Below are 22231 nucleotides of genomic sequence, written 5' to 3' on the forward strand. Positions count from 1 at the left end.
CTAATAGGCTCCAAAAGGGAGAGAGGCAATCCCCCTATCACTCAAGGATGTATGAATGGGTGGATGGATAGATCAAAAGATCGGTGGATGAAAGGATGGATGGGTGGATGAAAGGATGGGTGGATGAAAGGATGGGTGGATGAGTGGCAGAGATCTCATCTGCTCTTGGGAGTCAGTCACCACCAATTAGGAATTCTTCTTCATGGTTTAAAGTTGATTAACCTCCCTCTCTCCCCTCCCTCTCTTTGCCTCTCTCTCCTCCTCTCTCCCTCCTCCCTTCCTCCCCCTCTTCAGCAGGACACCTCCATGGTCTGGGACGGGCTGGCTGGCAGCTGCCCGCCCTGCGAGCCCTGGCTCAGGGTTCGGGAACGTGAGCGCGAGTCCTCCATGGAGTAGGAGGACGATAGGGAGGTGGTGCGAGAGCGAGAAAGCCGGGTCATACAGGAGGAGGCCACTGTGGACAGACAGAGAGAGAGAGAGAGAGAGAGAGAGAGAGAGAGAGAGAGAGAGAGAGAGAGAGAGAACAAGAGAGAGAGAGAGAGAGAGAGAACAAGAGAGAGAGGGAGAGAGAGATAGGCAAAGTAAGAAACTGTTTTATATTTCACCACCAGAGGGAAGTGTACCTGATACCGGAGCACCTTAGAGCGAAGGTCTATGATCAACTTTATAGTTCTTTCATCGGACCAGAGGCCAAATGTTGTGGACATTCGGTGAAGAGAGGAGCAGAGCTCTCTGGCACCACCTGGTGGTGAACTGGATCATATAGGGGAGGTAGGCTAGTCAGACCTGGGAAGCCCAAACAAGAAGTGAGGGTTTCCATGGGAAGGACTGGTAGAGGACCCTGTCTGGAGGGATTCCAACCTCAATCTGAGTCTGAACCTGTCAACAGACTTTCCCCTTCATCGCTACTGTGTGAGAGAGGTTGCAACAGAACCAAACCACTCCAAAAAAGGGTTGTGGCCAGAAGGTGGGTAGGGCCATTATGGTGGCAACCCAAGGACCCCCTGGTTGACACCAGCGATGAGCGATGCTGTCGCCATGGTGGTCCCAAATTTTGAAAAGGGACTGGAGGTGTGGTCCAACTAACGAGGGATCCCACTGCTCATCCTCCCTGGGAAAGGCTCTGCCAAGGAACTGAAAAGGAGGATCCAGACCAGAGAATGGAACCTTGGAACCAACATTACACTCCTTACATATGGATGCTTGAGGCACCATGGACATTTTAGAAATATCTCTAAGCTGAATGGGAACACCGTTGAATGCACCAGGAAAAGATAGAGAAAGCTGCTGAGGAAAGGACATCTGGTCTCTCTGCCGAGACAGAGCCACCAGTGGACTAATAAGCAGCAAGAGAACAGAAGGACGTAAAGACGGATAAATACAACTTACTGTAGCCCATTCCCTGGATGAAGTACTTGAACGCCTCTGTCAGTTTAGCGGGCTGTAGATAAACAGAAATAAGGTGACAGTAAGGTTAAGGTAAGTAAGGTAAGGTAATGGTATGGTATGGAATTATATGGTATGGTATGGTATGGTATGGTTTGAAAAGGTAATGCACTGTAGGGTATGTATGGTATATACGGCATGTTTTAATAAGGTAATGTAATATAATGTATGTATGGTATGGTATGGTATGCTATGGTATGGCAATGTAATAGATGGTATGGTATGGTATGGTATGGCAATGTAATGCATGGTATGGTATGGTACGGTAAGAGAAGGAAAGGTAATATATGCTATGCTATGTTTGGTAAGGCAAGGTAAGGTAATGTAGGGTATGGTATGTATGGTATGGTAAGGAAATGTAAGATAAGGTAATGTATGGCAAGGTAATGTATAGTATGCAATTATTGTTAGGGTAAGGTAAGGTAATGTAAGGAAATGTATGGTCGGGTATGGTATGGTATAGTATGGAAAGATAAGATAAGGTCATGTATGGTATGGTATGTGTGGTATGGTAAGGTAAGGTAAGGTAAGAAAAGGTAATGTATGGTATGGTATGGTCAGGTAAGGTATTGGGTAAGGGAGATAAGGTATAGCATGGTATGGTATGCTATAGTATGGAAAGGTAAGATAAGGTAGTGGATGGTATGGTTTGGTATGGCATGGTAAGATAAGGTAAGTTACGATAATGTATGGTATGGTATGGTATGGTATGTATGGTATGGTAAGATAAGGTAAGATAAGGTAATGTATATATGGTATGTATGGGAAGGTAACATATGGTATAGCGAGGAAAGGTAAGGTAATGTAAGATAAGATAATTGAAGGTAGGATATGGTGTGATAAGGTAAGCTAATGTATGGTATGGCATGGTAATGTGAGGCAAGGTAAGATTATGTATGGTAAGATAATTTAAGGTATGGCATGAGAAGGTAAGGTAAGATAAGATAATGTATGGCATGGTATGATATGGTATGGTATGGTATGGTATGGTATGGTATGGTATGGTATGGTATGGTATGGTTGGAATGCAAAGGTAAGATAATGTAATGTATGGTATGGCATTATAAGGTAAGGTAAGGTTTGGTATGGTATGGTATGGCATGGTAAGGTAAGGTTAGGTTCGGTAAAATAAGATAATCTAATGTATGGTATGGCATGGTATGGTACGGTACCGTATGGTAATGTAAGGTATGGTATTTATGGTCAGGTATGGTAAGGTAAGTTAAGGTAAGGCAATGTATGGTATGCTATATATGGTAAGATAAGGTATGGTATTGTATATATGGTAAGGTAATTAATGGTATGGTAAGGGAAGGTTACGTATGGTATGTTAAGGTTATGTATGTTATGGTATGGTAAGATAAGGTAATGTATGGTATGTTAAGGTATGGTGTGGCATGGGGGGGCATGGTAAGATAAGGTAATGTATGGTATGCTATATATGGAAAGGTAAGGTTATGTATGGTATGGTAAGGTAAGATGTGGCACGGCATGGCATGGCATGGCATGGCATGGTATGGTATGGTATGGTATGGTATGGAATAGTATGGCAAGGTAAGGTAAGGTAAGGTAAGGTAAGATAAGATAAGATAAGATAAGATAAGATAAGATAAATTAATGTATGGTATGGTATGGTATGTTAAACAATGTATAGTATGGTATGGCATGGTTAGATAATGTAAGTTAAGTAAATGTATGGTATGGTATGGTATGGTATGGTATAGTAAGGTAAAATAATATAATTGAAGATATGGTATGGTGTGGTAAGGTAAACTAATGTATGGTATGGCACAGTAATGTAAGGCAATGTAAGATTAGGAATGGTAAAATAAGATAATTTAAGGTATGGCATGGTAAGGTATGGTTAGATAAGGTAATGTATGGCATGGTATGGTATGGTAATGTATGGTATGGTATGTATGGTAAGGTAAGGTAAGATAAGATAATTTCACGTATGGTAGGGTTTGTGTATGATGCGGTATGCTATGGCATGGTATGGTATGGTATGGTATGTACGGTATGGTAAGGTAAGGTAGTGTTTAGTATGGTATGGTATGGTATGGTACGGTAAGGTAAGGTATGGTCAGGTAAAGTGCTGCCCGTTGTTACCTGAGTGAGCTGAGGCAGACCACCCGCATCAGCCATCTGCAAAGAAGAAAATGGTAAAAATTAAAAGCCCAACAGACAGACAGACAGACAGATTGATTGATAGATGACAGACAGACACAAAGAAGATCTCTTGAAGAACAGTCTAGAAATACTATTTGCACACTGTCAAAAGAATGGTAATATAAACAACATTATTTTCCACACCAACAATCCCAATGCATGGCATACTGCCATAAGAGAGTGCTACCCCTCTGTTAGGGGAAGAGATGCAACACAAGATGCACACACTCCAACCAGGCCTGCTTCCAGGCTGCCAGGCTGCTCTATGGACTGTAGTGGAAAAACCCACGGAGGAATTGCTGTAGCTTGAGGGATTGTTGAGAAAGCTGAGCAGTGAAGGACTTGGGAGAGAGCCACCTACCCTAGAAGAAAATGCGTACAGCAATATCCAGACAGCAGTCCCACTCCCTCAGCAAAACCAAGCCATCAGCCACAAACGACAGAAAACCTCCCTCCAGCCACCCTGTTACCACACCCACTGAAAGCAACCCCATACAAAATGAGTTTGCAGCAAGACCACAGATTGTGCTCCTCATGGACTCCATTGAGAGGTTTGTAGAAGAGAAAAAACTTTTCCCAGACCACAGAGTTGCTATACTCAGGTGCTGGAACACAAGGCATGCAATGGAGCTGTTGACAGCGGTCCACCTGGGGTCCCCCAGCCACATTCATATCCACAACAGCAAACAACCTAAGATCCCAGCATAAAGAGGTTGTCACATCACTTAAGGGAGCTATGGAAAAACCTTCTTCCACATTTCCCAACACCAACGTTGTCATCTCTGCCCTGCTGCCGAGATGAGAAATTCACCCTGCACTTATCCAAAGGGTAAATGCATGAGACTGTTCCCTAAAACAAAATCTCTACCTGGCCTACCCTTGAGCAGCCTTTACGACCACATCTTCAATACAGCACTTCCAACCTTGCTGCACCCAGAGGGAACATGGCTGAACCAAGATGACATCTTGCTGCATCCAGAGGGCGTCCTGCTGCATCCAGAGGGCCCCCGGCCGCACTGAGAGGACATCCTGCTGTACCTAGAGGGCATCCTGTTGCACCCAGACCACAGCACCACCAGTCGCCACCACCCTAGGTCAGACCAAACCCGCTTCTGCTAACCGCACACCACACATATGCTCAGACCCTGAGCAGAGCAGGCCCCAACCCCACACCTGCCGGAGCCCTGCCATGTGACCTGAGCATAGACCGGATGCTCAGTGCACTCAATTCTGTCATGGTCCAGGCCTAAAACCTTGGGATTACAACCAGAGATGATGGAGTACAAATCTTTTACCATTTCATCCTGGAATATACAAGGTCTAGAGTCAACTGCCTTTTGGTATCAAGAGTAGATACCCAGACTTCACCAAAGAAATGGCAAACATTGTGATTCTACAAGAGACTTGGTACAGTACAGAGGAGATGGTCCCACTGGCTGCCCTCTAAAATACAGAGGGCTGGTAGTACCATCCACCAAACTAACAGGGGTCAAACAAGAGACTCAGGAGATAAGTTGAATTTGGTAAAAATCAGAACGAATCCACTCCATTTAATCAATCAAAACAGGAGCTTTTCCCATCTGGTTAGAAATTAATAAGGAACTTTCCTCAACTGAGAAAAATATTTTCCTTTGTGCTACCTAAATTGACCAATAGAATCTCCATACTTAATGACGACGTGTTCTCCATCTTGGAGGATGAGACACTTTCATGTCTGTGGTGACAGTTCACTCGAACAGGACGAGAACCTGTCACCCTCATCACACAGGTAGACAAACACTGTGCAGGAGGCCGGAGGCAAGAACACCCCCCTCACATTTTTGAAAACAATTTGCTTATATCCTTCCCAGCCTTAATCCAAAGGTATAATATTGTCGGTCACAGGTTCCTTCAATTCCTTCAACTACAGCAATCTTGAAAAGTTAAAATCAAATTGACAAACAACATCCTTCATTCACATCCAATAATTGAACAGCTCACTCATATCGGTCATTTAAAAAATCCCTTTTCCAGAATATACAAACTTTTAATATAAAACAGATGACACTCTATCTTTACCTACAATGTAATGGGAAAGAGACCTTGCTTTTCCCACCAATATCAACCTGTGGAAGCTTATTAGCAATGGCTAACCCTAACCCAACACCTTTTTCATGACCCGCAACTCCAAAGTGCAACTCATCCAATATAAGATTCTGCACAGAGCTCATATCACGGAACACAAAATGTTCAAAATGGGTTTTGTGGATATAGACATTTACTCTCACTCTTCCCTTAATACCAGAGATGCTTTCTGGCTCTGCCCCCCTATCCTAGCAATCTGGACAAACACCACCAAGAAGCTATCAACCCTTCTGGGTTGCAGCATTCCAGCCTCCCCAACTATATGTCTTCTCGGCGACCTCTATTCAGTCGACCCACCACTTAAACACCACCAACCCATTTTGATCGCCTTAACAATTGCCAAGAAAATAGTATTACTCATTTGGAAAAACAGAGATAATCTCACCACATCCCAATGGTTACAGTTATTAATAGAATACATCTCAATGGAAAAACTATTGGCAATATCCAAAAACAATGCTGATTCATTTAATGAAATATGGGCTACTTTTATCACTGACATAATACCTTCATTTAACCCTCTGGAGTCCCTGCTGAATTCAGAGAAGCGTTGTGATTTTGGTGTGGTCTGATATTTATCTAAATATAATCAACTTAACACACTCTTACTCCAAAGTGCTTGATATATCTATATGGAGGAAAATCACAGCTACATTGATATGCTATCAATAGTTTGGTCAGTAATACAATGCATCTTTTACATAGATCTAAAACACACAAGATATAAAAAGTATGTTTTTGTATTTTGTGTTGCCGCCAGAAATGTTGTAGCACACACTAGAATATTTTGACGAACTGTTTTGTCAATACAAAGGTTGTTCATCAAGGTCTTGGTTACACAATGAAGTCAGAATAGTTGATCAAATCTGACGTGTAAATAGGTAAAACAAGGTTTTATCGCAACTGCTCACAACTTTATTTCAGTTGACCCAAGGTGTGAAATGAGCCATTAGCTGATGACATCAAGATTCATGACCCCCTGGTGGGGGCCATTAGAGGTGTGGCTCTGCAGCAGGCGGGACTCTCTCTGTCAGACTTTCAGACAAAGGAATGAGGTTGTAGGCTAGTAGAAGTTGGGCAATGCAAGAAATATAAGAAATGTTTTTTTGTTTTGAAAGATTTATTGAAAAAATGACACAAACTATGTACAAAAACTCCAAAAAATGATTTTAGGTGATAGGTAAGAAGATTCAAGCAACTCTAGAACCAACAATCACGTTCAAATCAAATGAAAATTTTAATTCATGAACAAAATATATATTTAGAGGAGCATGCGGTCTTGGCCTGCTAGCTGGTGTAGGTGCCAGATGATTTCCTGTGGCTGTAGCTTGTTGAAGTATTCTCATCCTGTAAAAACAAATTTTAAAAAAAGTAAGGAAATGTGATATTTACGTCATCAGACATATCTCTACAGACCACATACATCACACCAGTCAGGGGAATGCCACATATTCCATATAGCTCGCCAACTTATGGACTGCATGCAAACAACACAGTCAATTAATTCTATTATATAATTATAGGACCCAGAATCGCGATTGTGGCGCCTCCCCTTGCGGCTGCCTGCGCGAGCACCTTGTGGCGATTACGCACATTTTGGTATTTTTTAGTATTTATAGAGCTTATTGTACGTAATCACCGGGTGTCATGACATTTCACTGCATATATGTATGACCGTATGTATATGTATGTGACAAATAATCTCTTGAACTTGAACTTGAACTTGAACAAACACACATACAGAGTGCAAATTCAGTGAAAATTCATTGAAGCATACCTTCGTCTAGGAAGACTACGTGGCTGTTGTGTGGCAGCTTGGAGTGGGGGTGTGTTGGTCACTGTAACCAATAGTAAAACGTATGAACGTATGTATATGTATGTGACAAATAATCTCTTGAACTTGAACTTGAACTTGAACAAAAAGGTTGTAAGATGCAGGATAGGGCTAAGTGGAGAGGAGAGCAGAGCTGCATAAATGCTGCGTGCTTTCAGCTATTACCTAGAATGTGCTGTGCAATGCTAAGCTGGCTTAGCAAAAGAAAACTCCCATCTCTTTACCCTGTAGCTACCGCCGGTAATGCCAGTAACGTTAGCTAACTTGACAGTGTTCTTGTCGCGGCAAACAGGATTCCTTGAACTGTCTCTAGCTAGCTTAGCTAGCTACTCATCCACTAGTACTCTGGCTAGCTAGCATTAGCGTTAGTGAACGGGTGTACAAGACGCAGAAATAATTTCAACCATAGCTTGTGTTCGTAAAAAAAAATGTTACTTACTCATCGTCAGGTATTGGGTCCTCAGCTGGGTCATTTCTCGATTCAAAATGCTGTCCTTCTTTCTTCCTCAGTATCAGGGCATGATTATTTATCAAATTCGTCCATACATCCCACCGGAGCTGGGCCACGACTGCAGCCCAGCGGGATTCCGTGGGATGCAGATTCGGGGGCTGCGAATCCATTGACATGATAACTAGGTGCTGGTTTGGAGAGAGACAGATAGAGAAAACAAATGCATGGTCTAACTTAATGCCCAATTTTAACCTAAATTAATAATTATCATATTCTAAAACGGAAAGTCCAAAAGTCGCGATTCTAAGCTTTCTGGCATTTTTTCACATGGCGGTAGAGAGAGATTTATGAATCAAAGTAACTTATTTTTTCCTGCAATCGCGCAGGCGTGATTGTCGACCTCAGAGGGTTAATACTTGATTCTTCCAAAATTGGGGCAATGTCGTAATGTTTTGGGGCATGTGGGGGTCCTCCTGGTCTGCCAGGGCTCTGCTGTTGGATGGGTGCCCGTGCGGCTCTGGGCACACCCGTGGTGCGTAGGCCTGTGGTCGTGTGGGGTCCCAGAGCCCCTGGACTACCTGGACTACCTTGAATAGCCTGGACTACCTGGAATACTCTGGAATGCCCTGGAATACCCCAGACTGCCCTGGACTACCCCAGACTCTCGATCTCAAATGTTGCCAAATCTGCCTTGAAAACACGTTCAGTAATGTGGCCCTAGCTTTAACAAGTTCTTCAACCTATTTGTTCCCAAGAGAAGAACAAACAGCAACAATACAGACATGATAAACTACAACCGTATGTATATGTATGTGACAAATAATCTCTTGAACTTGAACTTGAACTTGAAACAACTACAAAGTCCCCAATTACATTAAAAGAACTAGAGAACAACATAAAAGCACTCCAAAAAAAGAGGGCCTGTGGTACATCCTCAATGAGATGAAAAAACCTACCGACATGCTGGTCTTAACTCTCTATTGACGTCACTCCACAGAAGTGGAGACAAACTCGAACCTAACTTGTCTTCCTCACAGAAAGTAACGTCCTAAGCAAATCCCAAACTGCCTTTTTTTTTAACAAATGACTGAACAACAGCCTACATTTCCACCCTCAACACACTACTTGACAACCAAATAAACAAAAACTAAAGCAATTTGTGACCCACCGCAGTGAAACCCGCTATGTCGTGCATTTCTAAAATCAATGGGAACTGCCAAATAAGTTGAAAAAACATTTCTAAAAGAAAAATTCGATTTTTCCAGATTTGTGTTCCCTTGTGATTTTTTTTTTTATCTCTCAACGTATTTTCAAAACCGAGTTAGATTTTTAAATAGCAGAAAAATGTTAAACCATGGAATTAAATATTCCAGTTCGATTACATGGGGAAACACAGTTCACTTACCAAGACGCTGATGTGATATAAAGTCACAATGTGAAACCGTTTTGATAGAGTTCAACCTTTAAATTGTACTACTTTTACGCACACATGGAGACATCCTTGTGGAGGGGGCGTGTACTAACGTGTACCATCGAAAAATAAATGCTCACGTCACTTCCGTAAACAAAATGAGGCTCCGGTTTCACATGTCTGGGAAAACGTTCGCCTCCGTGTTGTTATGAATTAGGAGAAGCGGGTGGAGGAAGATCTAAATCATGTCTTAGACCTTAATCTGACCAGTGCAATAGATCCAAGTCAGTGTAAGCAGCTCATTCTGGACTACATTTTCCACGACGATAGTCAGTTCTCCGACACCGATGCTGAATCTCCCGGACTTGGAGAACATTTCAAACAGCGGATTTCAACCTGAATGTGATGATGAAACAGAATATTTTCAAGAACCATTGGAGGAGACCGATGACACACCCGATGTTGTTACAATGGAAGAAATTATTACAAGAAGCGATTTCTGCAGCCCAAGGAAATACGCTCGGAGAGGGAGGTCTATAACTCCAAGAACAGTGGTGGGAAAACTTTGAGGGTGATTATCTCAGAATCACAGTTTTCTGCACCCTCGTCATTAACAAGTCATAGCTTTAAAAATATTTGCTTGATTTGGCACAAGTGACACCTTGTTTTGAAACTCTGATTCTCCACTTTCAAATTCTGCGAAAAAAATATAAAAGTCAAAAGGTACCAAATGTACCTAAAATCTGCTGGGTCACAATTATTCTCCAGCTCTGTCGATTTCAAAAAAGCTATCGACTCAATTTGGCATAATGGTCTGCTGTACAAACTGATGGAAAGTGGTATGGGGGTGTTTGTGATCATATTCCAAAAAGGTCCAGTCTCCAGGACCACAAATACAAATTCTGTCTAGATATGCTTAAACTAGAACACACTAAAAATGACACCTACCTCAGCCTAAACATCAGCACCACAGGGAACTTCAACCATGCTGTGAACGACATGATGCCACCAGATGGTGCCATTATCTAGCGTTAACATGAGCATGTAGGCGGGGTGATACAAGGGACATGAAACCAGGTGGAGAATTGGTTGCCGTGGCAATGGTAGTTATTAACAGGCACTGACCAATCAGAATGCATTACCTTGAGGAAGGAGGTTGTTGTCGGGTCCAGTTTGCTGTTGCACTCCACCTGGTGGACACAGTAGTAATCACAATGAGTAAACAGCTCGAAGCTAATGCTAATGCAATTTTGTTTCTCTTGCAAAGAACCTACGGCAGCTTCCTCATACGGAGCCTGGTCCCCTACCACCAGCATGACAGGACACCTGGAAGGGGGGTGCAAGGGAGGAAGAGCATAATTTAGAAATATGTCCATAATAGTCAGGGAGGTCAAAGAAGAGTTTGGAGTTTGATCTGCTTATCTTATATATTTGGTAATCTCTTATCTTAAACCCTAAAGCAGGAGTTGACTGGTAACCCAGCCCACCGGGCATTTTTAATAAAAAACTAATAATCATTTGTCCAACAGCTGGCCTATAGAGCAGAGACACCCATTTCAATTTCTTGTCCCAGTCTAGCCATGCCCTTGAGTGTTAGCTTATTGTTACCCTAACTCACATGGCGGAACACATGGGTTAAGAATTTAATGATCCTTTCACAATGTGTCATTAAAATGTGATGAGAGGAAGAAGAAGAAGAAGAAGAAGAAGAAGAAGAAGAAGAAGAAGAAGAAGAAGAAGGAAGAAGAAGAGGAATAAGAAAAATATTTTGTATTAGTGTCATAGGATGTGGCGGTGAAGCAGTGAAATTTACTTGAAGGTGGTGTTTCGGTCGATATTCAAGTCCCTGCGACTAGAGAAATAAAATAAAAGACATATTAGAGATTAGATTAGAGACACTAGAGACACTGAAGTGGAAAAAATACAGTAAAATGCACCTTTTCCTTGTTTTCACAAAGAGAATAACAGTTTCACAAATCTGAAATACAGATTTAAATGCTGTTTAGGCTTCTAATTTTAATTTCGTCCAGGTTTGACTACTATAAGTACAGTAGTTCTTCATCGATACTGATCTTAAATGGCCTGTGTATGAAAAAAAACCCAGTGAAATACACCTTTCCTCTCTATTCAGAAATAAAATAAAGTTTTCACAAATCCAAAATAGAGGGTTTTAAATGCTGTTAAATGTCAATATAATAAAACAAACCATTTATAATGTGTTTTTGTTAAAGTTCAGCCATGCACCAGTTATGTCTGTCAGAGATACAATACGTAACTGAAAAATAAGAGGTTTTTGAATGCACCCAGACATCAGAAGCAACGAATCGGCTGCCACTCCATCCTTGAGACACGAAGCTGTAGAGCCCGTTACCAACTCTCCAGCCGTGTCACCTGTGGCAATTAGGAAAACGCAGGGGCAAATTGCTGCCACTATCTGCGCCGTTTTAGTGTCCTATTCACAAAAGATATTGTACTTATGATATGCCGCCACAAACACAGCCATAATGTTTTGCTGCTGAGTGCAATTTGCACTTGTTTTGCATCTAATCGCAATGATCCATGTGAGAAAGCAAATAATCTGTGTGTCAACATGGGGGGGGTCTCCATTGGAGAATCATTACACATTAACAACACTGCTCTGATTAGAGGTTAGATTAGAGACAGAGATTAGAGGTTGAATTAGGGACAGAGATTAGAGACAGAGATTAGAGGATAGAGGAGAGACAGAGATAAGAGACAGAGATTGGAGACAGAGATTAGAGGTTTGATTAAAGACAGATAAAATATTACATTAGAAACAGAGGTTAGGTTAGAAACAGAGATCAGCGGTTAGATTAGAAACAGAGGTTAGAGGTTAAATTAGAGACCGAGATCAGCGGTTAGATCACAAACAGAGGTTAGAGGTTCGATTAGAAACAGAGATTAGAGGTTAGATTAAAGACAGAGGTTGAAGGTTAGATTAGATAAATATATTAGAGGTTCCATTAGAGACAGTTTAGAGGTTAGATTAGAGAAATATATTAGAGGTTAGATTAGAAACAGAGGTTAGAGGTTAAATTAGAGACAGATTAGAGGTTAGATTAGAAACAAGGATTAGAGGTTATATTAGAGACAGAGATTTAACCGGAAGATAGCGCAACCCCGGCTGCACTCTCCACTAACTACACATTCTCCCACACATCCAGACCATCTGGCCGTGGGCTCGTTCGACCTAAGACAGGTCCCGACTCCACCGACTCACAAGGCTGGCAAAGAGCTTGATCTCATTCTTGCTTGGAGCTGTACCACGGACAACCTATGGGTCACTCCTCTTCATCTCTCTGACCACTTCTTCATCCACTTCAATGCTACCAAAACAGCTACCAAAACAACCCCCCACCTCCCCACCCATGGCTACTATCCGCAGCAATCTCCGCAATCTGTCTCCCACCCACTTCTCCTCTGTGCTCTCCTATTCGTTTCCACCCCACGGCACTTTCTCCTCTCTGCAGGTTAATGATGCCACTGACTCCCTCTGCTCCACCTTGAGCTCATGTCTGGATAGCCTGTGTCCACTATCCACCAGACACAATTGAGGATCTTGCAAGCTACCAGACACTGCTGTCCTCCTTCTCTTCCAGCATCACTGCTGCCAAGAAGGCCTTCTTCAACGATAGGATCAACTGTGCCACAGACACACGAAGGTTATTCGCCACCTTCAAGTCTCTGCTTTACCCTCCACCACCTCCCCCAGCTACTAACCTCACTGCTGACTGCCTTGCCTCCTTTCTTACTAACAAAGTGGCAGCCATCAGCAGCCAATTCACTAAACAACTTACTCACAACCTGTCTTCTCCAGCCCTAGGCTCATCGTTCCCTGGTTTCACCCCCCTCGCTGAAAGTGAGGTATCTAAACTACTGACATGTAGCCGTCCTACTACCTGTCCGCTAGATCCGATCCCATCTCACCTCCTTCAAGCCATATCACCGACTATCACCCCGGCAATCACACATGTGATTAATTCTTCCCTAACTTCCAGCACTTTCCCTTCCGCTTTCAAAGCGGCTTGGGTCGCACCACTGCTCAAAAAACCCTCACTCCATCCCAATCAAGTAGAAAACTATCGGCCGGTCTCTCTCCTCCCATTCCTTTCCAAAACCATAGAGAGGGCGGTCTCTAGACAGGTTACAGAGTACCTGTCAAGAAACAACCTTCTTGATACACTTCAATCTGGCTTCAAAAGTGGTCACTCCACCGAAACAGCCCTGTTGTCTGTGACAGAGGCCTTACAAACTGCTAGAGCTGCTGCCAAATCCTCGGTTCTCATTCTGCTTGACTTATCAGCTGCTTTTGACACTGTCAATCATTGCATACTCCTGTCCATACTCTCAAGTATGGGCATAACGGGCAGTGCACTTTCCTGGTTCGAATCTTACCTTACTGGGCGCTCGTTCAGTGTGAGATGGCGAGGCCAGCTGTCCGTGCCTCACAACCTCACCACAGGGGTGCCCCAAGGCTCGGTGCTAGGACCCCTCCTCTTTGCCATATACACCACCTCACTGGGCCCGATCATCCGCTCACATGGCTTTTCATATCACTGCTATGCGGATGATACTCAACTCTATCTGTCCTTCCCGCCCGACGACCCTACTGTCTCAACGCGGATCTCGGATTGTCTCGCTGACATATCCACATGGATGAAGGATTATCATCTTCAACTAAATCTGGCGAAAACGGAACTGCTGGTCTTCCCGGCCAAACAAGGTATTTATCACAACATTGATATTAAAATCGACTCTCTATCTCTTGTACCTACCAAGGCTGCAAGGAATCTTGGTGTCATTATTGATGACCAACTGACATTCTCGGACCATGTTGCCGCCGTCTCCCGGTCCTGCCGCTTTGCACTACTCAACATCCGAAAAGTCAGGCCGTACCTGACCCAATATGCCACTCAACTGCTGGTACAAACCTTGGTGATGTCTCGTCTCGACTACTGCAACGCCCTCTTAAAGGCTTGCCGGTCTGTGCGGTGAAGCCACTGCAGATGATACAGAATGCGGCAGCGCGACTGGTGTTCAACCAGCCAAAGAGGGCACATGTCACTCCGCTGCTCATCGAGCTCCACTGGTTACCTGTAGCCGCCCGCATCAAGTTCAAGGCTCTTATGCTGGCCTACAGAGGGATTGCTGGGAATGCTCCCGCCTACTTAAATGCTCTTGTAAGAGCACATGTTGCCCCCCGGATGCTGCGCTCGTCAAATGAGCGTGGCCTGGCTCTGCCGGCCATACAGCCACGGCAATCCAGGCTATTCTCATTTGTAGTTCCACGTTGGTGGAACGAGCTGCCAAAAATGACCAGAGCAGGGACCTTCCTCTCTGTCTTAAAGAAGCACTTGAAGACCCAGCTCTTCAGTGAGTACCTCCTGTCCTAATCTACAATTACTTAGCACTACCTTGCAGTATATATTGTTACACGAATGTCGTTGTTACACTAATCTCTGTCGCAATGTAGCTTGAATGTTATTCTCCCTTGTAAGTCACTTTGGATAAAAGCGTCTGCTAAATGACTAAATGTAAATGTAAATGTAGATTAGAGGTTAGATGAGAAACAGAGAAGCGGTTGGATTAGAGACAGATTAGAGGTTAGATTAGAAACAGAGGTTAGAGGTTAGATTAGAGAAAGAGATTAGAGGTTAGATTAGAGACAGAAATTAGAAATAGATATTAGAGGTTAGATTTAAACAGAGATTAGAGGTTAGATTAGAAACAGAGATTAGAGGTTAAATTAGAAATGGAGATTAAATATTAGATTAGAAACAGAGGTAAGGGGTGAGATTAGAAACAGAGGTTAGAGGTTAGATTAGAAACAGAGATTAGAGGTTAGATTAGAAACAGAGATCAGATTTTAGATTAGAGACAGCGATTAGAAACAGAGGTTAGGGGTTAGATTAGAAATAGAGATTAGAGGTTAGATTAGAAACAGAGGTTAGAGGTTAAATTAGTGACCAAGATTAGAGTTTAGATTCGAGACAGTGATAAGAGGTTGGATTAGAAACAGAGGTAAGAAGTTTGATTAGAAACAGAGAATAAGAGGTTAGATTAAATAAAGAGATTAGAGGTTAGATTAGAAACAGAGATTAGAGGTTAGATTAAAAACAGAGATTAGAGGTTAGGTTAAAGAAAGAGATTAGAGGTTAGATTAGAAACATAGATAAGAGGTTAGATTAGAAACAGAGGTTAGAGGATAAATTGGAACAAAGATTAGAGGTTAGATTAGAGACAGTGAATAGAGGTTTGGTTAGAGACAGCGATTAGAGGTTAGATTAGAAACAGAGATTAGAGGTTAGATTAGAAACAGAGATTAGATGTTAGAATGGAGACAGAGATTAGAGGTTAGATTAGAAACAGAGGTAAGAGGTTTGATTAGAAACAGAGATTAGAGGTTATATTAGAGAAAGAGATTAGAGGTTAGATTAGAGAAAGAGATTTGAGGTTTGATTAGAGACAAAGATTAGAGGTTACATTACACATTAGAAACGAGCATATGAAACATAATGTGATATGATTTATCATAACTGTTTTGGGGTTTGTGCACCTGTTGTAGCTCTTCCAGAACATCTCCATGTTCTGCAGGTTGGATGCCTTGGAGAGCCGGTCCCGGTGGAACTGCAGGAGCTGGGTACTGGAAGACATCTCCTCCTAGAGAGACAGGAAGCAGCTATATAATATCCATATCATATCCTTATAATATCTATAACATATCTATATAATATACATATCACATCTATATAATATCTATAACATATCTGTATAATGGCTATAACAAATCGGTTGACACTAAATTAAAACAAAATTAAAATGTAATCTTCTCCTGGAAACAGCCAGACCCAGTTTAATAGCTATAAATGATCTATAATCAAAACTTTAGGTCCATCAGTTAAATTTCTTATTTTTTCAGATCCACCAGTTTGAAACAACAATATGTTTATAATCTAAATGTTTGAATACATGGAAATTCTTCCCTGTTTCCATGGAGCCAGTACCTGGCTGAAGAGGTGGCTCAGAATCTGTTCGCTGAGTGACGACGTCACCGAGCTCAGCTGCAGGAAAACACAACCGAGTTAAATACTGTAGCCTTCATAGTACCCTACATAGCACTGTACACCAAGTAGTACCCTGTGTAGTACTGTATCCTACATAGTACGGTACTCTACACTGTTCCCTACATAGCCCTGAACACCAAGTAGTTCCCTACATAGTACTGTACCCAAAGTAGTACCCTGCATAGTACTGTACCCTACATAGTACTGTACCCTAAATTGTACCCTGCAAAGTACTATATACTACATAGTATGGTACCCCACACTGTACCCTACATAGTACTGTAACCTAAGCAGGACCCTACAAAGTACTATACCGTACATAATACTGTACCCTAAGCAGTACTCTACATAGTACTGTTCTCTCAGTAGTACCCTACATAGTACTGTACCCTAAGTAGTACCATACATAGTACTATACCCTACATAGTACGGTACCCCTACACTGTACCCTACATAGCACTGTACCCTAAGTAGTACCCTATCGTTTCTCTCTCTGAGCCTTAGAACCAGTGATCAATGCTTCCATTTTATCCTGGATGATCTGTAAACATTTCTGTGACATCCAGGCTTTTATATCTAAAAAACAGTGAACAAGTGAGTCAAGTGGCCCAGTGTCAATAATAAATCGTAATAAATTGTATTTTCATCGTCATCGCGATTTGAACATGCGTGTTAAACACATTGCAAAAGACTGTCTGAACACGATGATTAAGAAAAATCACATTGCATGCATTTGTAACTAAAAATAGATGTGTGCAAATTGTAAAATGTATTTGGAAACGCCACTGTGAAAGGCACTTGTTGCACTTGTAGCCGCAGTGTTGTATCCGCAGCTCATTCACAACATGTCGTAAAGTAGTAGCAACATAGCGCAACGTACTGTAAAGAGAAGTCATGTGGTAATGACTAGCAGCAATAACATCGAGTGAGCAAAATGTTTCTGCAATGTGGAATTATTTTAGGACAGAGTTCAAAAATAACACAGTGGAATTTGATATATGCAACGTCAGCGTTTTGAGGGGTGGTAAAGTAAATAAGTAAGTAAGTTGTTTTTAATTCAAGAGATGTTTTTGTTGAGTTTAGACGAAGGGCGCTAGGAAATGAAAATGTAATTTATGAAAGCTATCATGTTTTATATATAAAACATTATATAAATTAATGCTCTGTGTAATTGGTTGGGTATTCTTGTGCAATTTGTTAAATAAAAGCATGTATGAAATAATTTATTTAATGTCTTTATTCCGTGTACATAGGGTATTCAATGTTTGGGGTCTACATTAGCAGTGTACCTATTAAAGCAGAAAGACATAGGACCTGTAGCTAATATGCACACATTAATAATTGTTAATTTATCATGTCATATCATAACAATATTAAACATTATCGCACATCGCAGATTTCCTCATATCATGCAGGCCAATAGGGTACTACCATATTTTATGTAGGGTACAATCAAAGTATGTCAGCACATATGTATACTTTCTTCATCATCTGTGAATGCGATGAGAGGACACTGGCATGTTTTGTTCCCGCTTCTCACCTGCATGTTAACGTGTCCGTTTCATTGTTTCTCGTCTCCCCGAACTTTTGGCCATCGCTACTTCTGTTTTTTGGCCCACTGCTGCAACTACCCGAGGCTTTTCATTTTACTGTTTTCCCCGCTGAAACTGGATCGGCGGCTTGTCGGCTTGTCAGCTCCCAGCCCTATTATCTCACTGCTAGCTCTTCCCGCTAGCGCCGCTAGTGCCGCTAGCTGAGATAGGCGCTCACCTGTTGCAGAGATGGTGCTTATTGGAACTCATGATTCTCTCCTGCCACTCCACTCTAAACTGCCTCGCTGACATCAAATCCATCAGAGTCCTGCACCGCCCTCGCTATGTCCACAGGGCTGCTTGTCGTATGTCTGTTTACTCGGACCGCACTATTCCATCCTTCTCTGTTTAACAGAAACTTGGCAAGTTCAACAGGACTTTATTATACTCAACCAAGCCACACCCCCTGGATATGTGTACATTCAGAAGCCCATGGTAGGTCATGGTGGTAGGCTGGCTGTAATACACCGAGCAGACATCCTTGTCAAAGAACTCTCTGTGCCAAACCTCACCTCTTTTGAATGTGTTGCATTCTCCCTCACTGCACACCTCGAGGTTGTCCTCATCTATCGGCTCCCTAAAGCCTCCACCACCTTTTTGTCTGAGCTGTCTGAACTGCTTACCACTGTCTGTTCCATTTCATGGACTCCACCAGCTGTACGTTTGCCATGGATTTCCTGTCACTGTTGGACTGTTTTAACCTCACAAAGCACGTTCAAGGTCCCACCCATGCCAAAGGCCACACACTTTATCTGGTGTGCACTACTAGCAATTCTCCCTCCCATGTTCAGTGCCTCGACCTGACTGTTTCTGACCACCATGCTGTCCTGTTCACTGTTCCTGACCTCCTGCCCAAGCAATCCGCTAAACACACCATCATGTTCAGGAACCTCAAGGCATTGAGTACACCAGCCCTGATCAACACCCTTGTGACCCACCTGGCCCTAGATCCCCCTGACACCACTGTGGATGGCCTGGTTGCCCACTACAACTCTACCCTCTCCCTCAGCCTTAGTTCTCTTGCCTCCCTCAAAACCCGGACTGTCTCCTTCACTCGCCCTGCCCCCTGGTACACCTCTGAACTCCGCACCATGAAGGCCAGCGGCTGCCAGCTGGAGAGGCTCTACAAGAGATTTGGCCTCACTGTCCATCTCGAGGCCTTCAAACAACATGTGATCGCCTACAAAGAAGCTTTCTCCAGAACCAAGATCCAATACTACTCAACCCTCATTGGCAATCAGCAAAGCCATCCCAGAATGCTGTTCTCCACCATAAACCAGCTGCTCCGCCCCCGATCCCTCTCAATCCCCTGACCCCTCTGACCGCTGCTCCATGTTCAAGGAGTTTTTTTCATGCCAAAGTGGACACCATATACCAACATCTCCAATTGCCTGCCCTCCCACACACACCCCAACCACAGGGTGTTGTACCCCCAACTGCCAGCCCACCGCAGTGCTGTCTCTCCTTCTCCCCTGCGGACGCGCCACAAATGATTATGCTGGTCACCAAGGCCAAGGCATCCACCTGCTCTCTGGACCCCATGCCGACAGCCCCGGTCAAGGCTTGCCTTCCCTCCCTCTCTCCTGTCATGGTGGGCATCATTAACGCCTCCTTGAAATCCTTCACGGTTCCCACAAGCTTCAAAATGGCCTCAATCACACCAATCATAAAGAAGCCTGGTCTCGACTCTAACCCTTACCCCAACCACTACCACCCGATCTCCAACCTTCCGTTCCTAAGCAAAATCCTGGAATGAGCAGTTGCCACCCAACTCCAACAGCACATGTCCAACCATAAGCTTCACATGCCCTTTCAATCCGGATTCAGAACCCACCACACCACAGACTGTCCTCATTAAAATCACCAACAACCTCCTCATTGCTGCTGATGTAGGCTACATCAGTATCCTCATGCTCCTTGACCTCTCAGCTGCCTTTGACACAGTCGCCCACACTATCCTGCTCAACCGTCTATTTGGTTACCTTGGCCTCTCCAGTACTACACTCTCCTGGTTCCAATCCGACCTCACCAACAGGAAGCAGTTTGTCTCTATCGGGACTCCTGCTCCTCCCCTGGCCCAGTTGATCAAGGCGTGCCTCAAGGCTCCATGCTTGGGCCCCTCCTCTTCACCATTTACATGCTCCCCCTTGGTCAGATCATACGCCACCATAGTCTGTGCCTCCATACCTACGCAAATGACACCCAGCTATACCTCAGACAAAACCATCCTCCTGCCTCCCCCCTTAGTCTCTTCTAAACTGCCTCCACGACATCAAAGTCTGGATGTCTTCAAACATGCTCAAACTCAACAATAACAAAACTGAACTCATGGTTGTGGCTCCGAAGGCACTGCTCAGGAAGGTTGGAGATCTTGTCTTGGTTGTTGATGACTGCCCCATCTTTCCACCCTCTGGAGTACGCAACCTAGGCGTCATCTTCGATTCATCACTTTCATTCCACTCACACATCAAATCCATAACCAAATCTGCCTTCTTCCACCTCAAGAACATCTCCAGACTCCGCCCATCACTGTCAGAGTCCGTGGCTGAAACATTCTGGGTGGAAAACAACATCTACGCTTTCATCACCTCCCGTCTCGACTACTGCAATGGATTCCGGTCTGGGGTTCCACGCAAAGCCCTGGACAGGCTCCAGTATGTTTAAAACTCTGCTGCCAGAGTTCTCACCTGCACCAAGCCCTGGCAGCACATCACCCCCACCCTCATCAATCTCCACTGGCTCCCTGTCAAATCCCCTATCTCCTATAAAACCCTACTTTTAACCCACAAATCCCACCACGCCCTCACCTGCAGTACCTAGCTGCCCTCCTCCACCCCTATGCCCCGTCCCTGAAGCTGCGGTCCTCAGACACGGATCTGCTCTCCAGCCCCCACATGAGGCTTCGAACCTTCGGGGACAGAGCCTTGACTGTGGCAGGCCCCACTCTCTGGAAATCTCTCCCCACTGACATTCGGAATGCTCCAATCCTGGCCACCTTCATAAGCCTGCTAAAAACCTCCCTCTTCAACGAGGCCTACTGCCCCTGATACCATTTTGTTTTCATTTTTCTGTTATTTATCTTTTTTTGATTTTCTACCCTGTCTTGTTTTATTATCTACGCTGCCTTGTTTGTTTGTTGTTATTCTGTTTTTCCATTGTAAAGTGTCCTTGGGTTCCTGAAAGGCACTGTATAAATCCCAGTTATTATTATTATTATTATTATTATTATTATTATTATTATTATTATTATTATTATTTATTATTCCCTCTTGGGGAAATTCTTTCTCTGCATCTTACCCATATCCTAGTATTTGATGTTTTGCCATGTATCAACGACTGGGGACCTACTCTACATTGACCGATGCCTTGCTCAGGAGCATGGGCAGGGGCGTCTTACACCAATAAGATACATCTTTGGGGTGGGGGTGGGTCGGGGGGGCGACACACGTGAACATGGGGAGCACATGCAGACTCCAAATAAAAAGGCCCCTATTGAGTTTAAACCTATCCTGATTTTAACACAGAACCTTCTTTGTTATGACTGAGCCACCACGCCACACAGTACTGTATCCCACAGGGTACCCTACATAGTACTACACCCTACAGAGTACTGTATCCTCTACTGTACACTAATTAGTACTGTACCCTACCCCAAGGTATCCTACATAGAACTGTATCCTTTATAGTACTGTGCCTGCACGCTACCCTACAAAGGGCTGTACTCTTGATAGTTCTGTATCCTGCATTGTACCCTACACAAACTCAAATCTAAACATACATTTGTGTTGAAACTCTAGACGGAACACACCAATGTGCTATTGATCAGCTGCCAATCAGATATTGGGTAGTACTGATCAGTAAATGCTTACTATTGGTCACTATTGATTCATTGTGACGAAGGGATCAAGTCAATAATTGTGGTCACAGAGGAAAGAAATAAGAGAGAGAAGGAAGGAAAGAATAAAGGGGGAGAAGCTACACCTTGTGGGCGGCCCAGTCCATCCATCCCCGGGCATTGGTGTCAATGTTGATCAGGACCAGACCTTCCACTGAGTCTGGGTGGGCCAGCTGGCAGGGGGGAAGCACGGATGGAGAGGGGGAAAGGGTTAGCAGATGGAG

At 43.5% G+C, this 22231-nt stretch overlaps 1 protein-coding gene across 1 annotated transcript in view; it reads right to left on the reverse strand.

The window, feature by feature from the left end:
* Positions 1 to 290: 290 nt before the first annotated feature.
* The window catches only part of ndrg2 (NDRG family member 2), a gene marked incomplete at its 3' end in the record, with an annotated part of 53764 nt that continues 31823 nt past the window's right edge, over positions 291 to 22231 (reverse strand). The window contains exons 8-16 of the mRNA XM_080017423.1: positions 22094 to 22180; positions 16461 to 16517; positions 16013 to 16116; positions 11249 to 11287; positions 10710 to 10761; positions 10578 to 10625; positions 3556 to 3591; positions 1390 to 1441; positions 291 to 454 (exon numbers count right to left, since the gene is read on the reverse strand). Coding sequence (XP_079873549.1) covers positions 291 to 454; positions 1390 to 1441; positions 3556 to 3591; positions 10578 to 10625; positions 10710 to 10761; positions 11249 to 11287; positions 16013 to 16116; positions 16461 to 16517; positions 22094 to 22180 — 639 coding nt within the window. The remainder of the gene's footprint in view (positions 455 to 1389; positions 1442 to 3555; positions 3592 to 10577; positions 10626 to 10709; positions 10762 to 11248; positions 11288 to 16012; positions 16117 to 16460; positions 16518 to 22093; positions 22181 to 22231) is intronic.

Source organism: Zeus faber (genome assembly GCF_960531495.2).
Source record: "Zeus faber genome assembly, chromosome: 17".
Classification (NCBI taxonomy): Eukaryota; Metazoa; Chordata; class Actinopteri; order Zeiformes; family Zeidae; genus Zeus; species Zeus faber.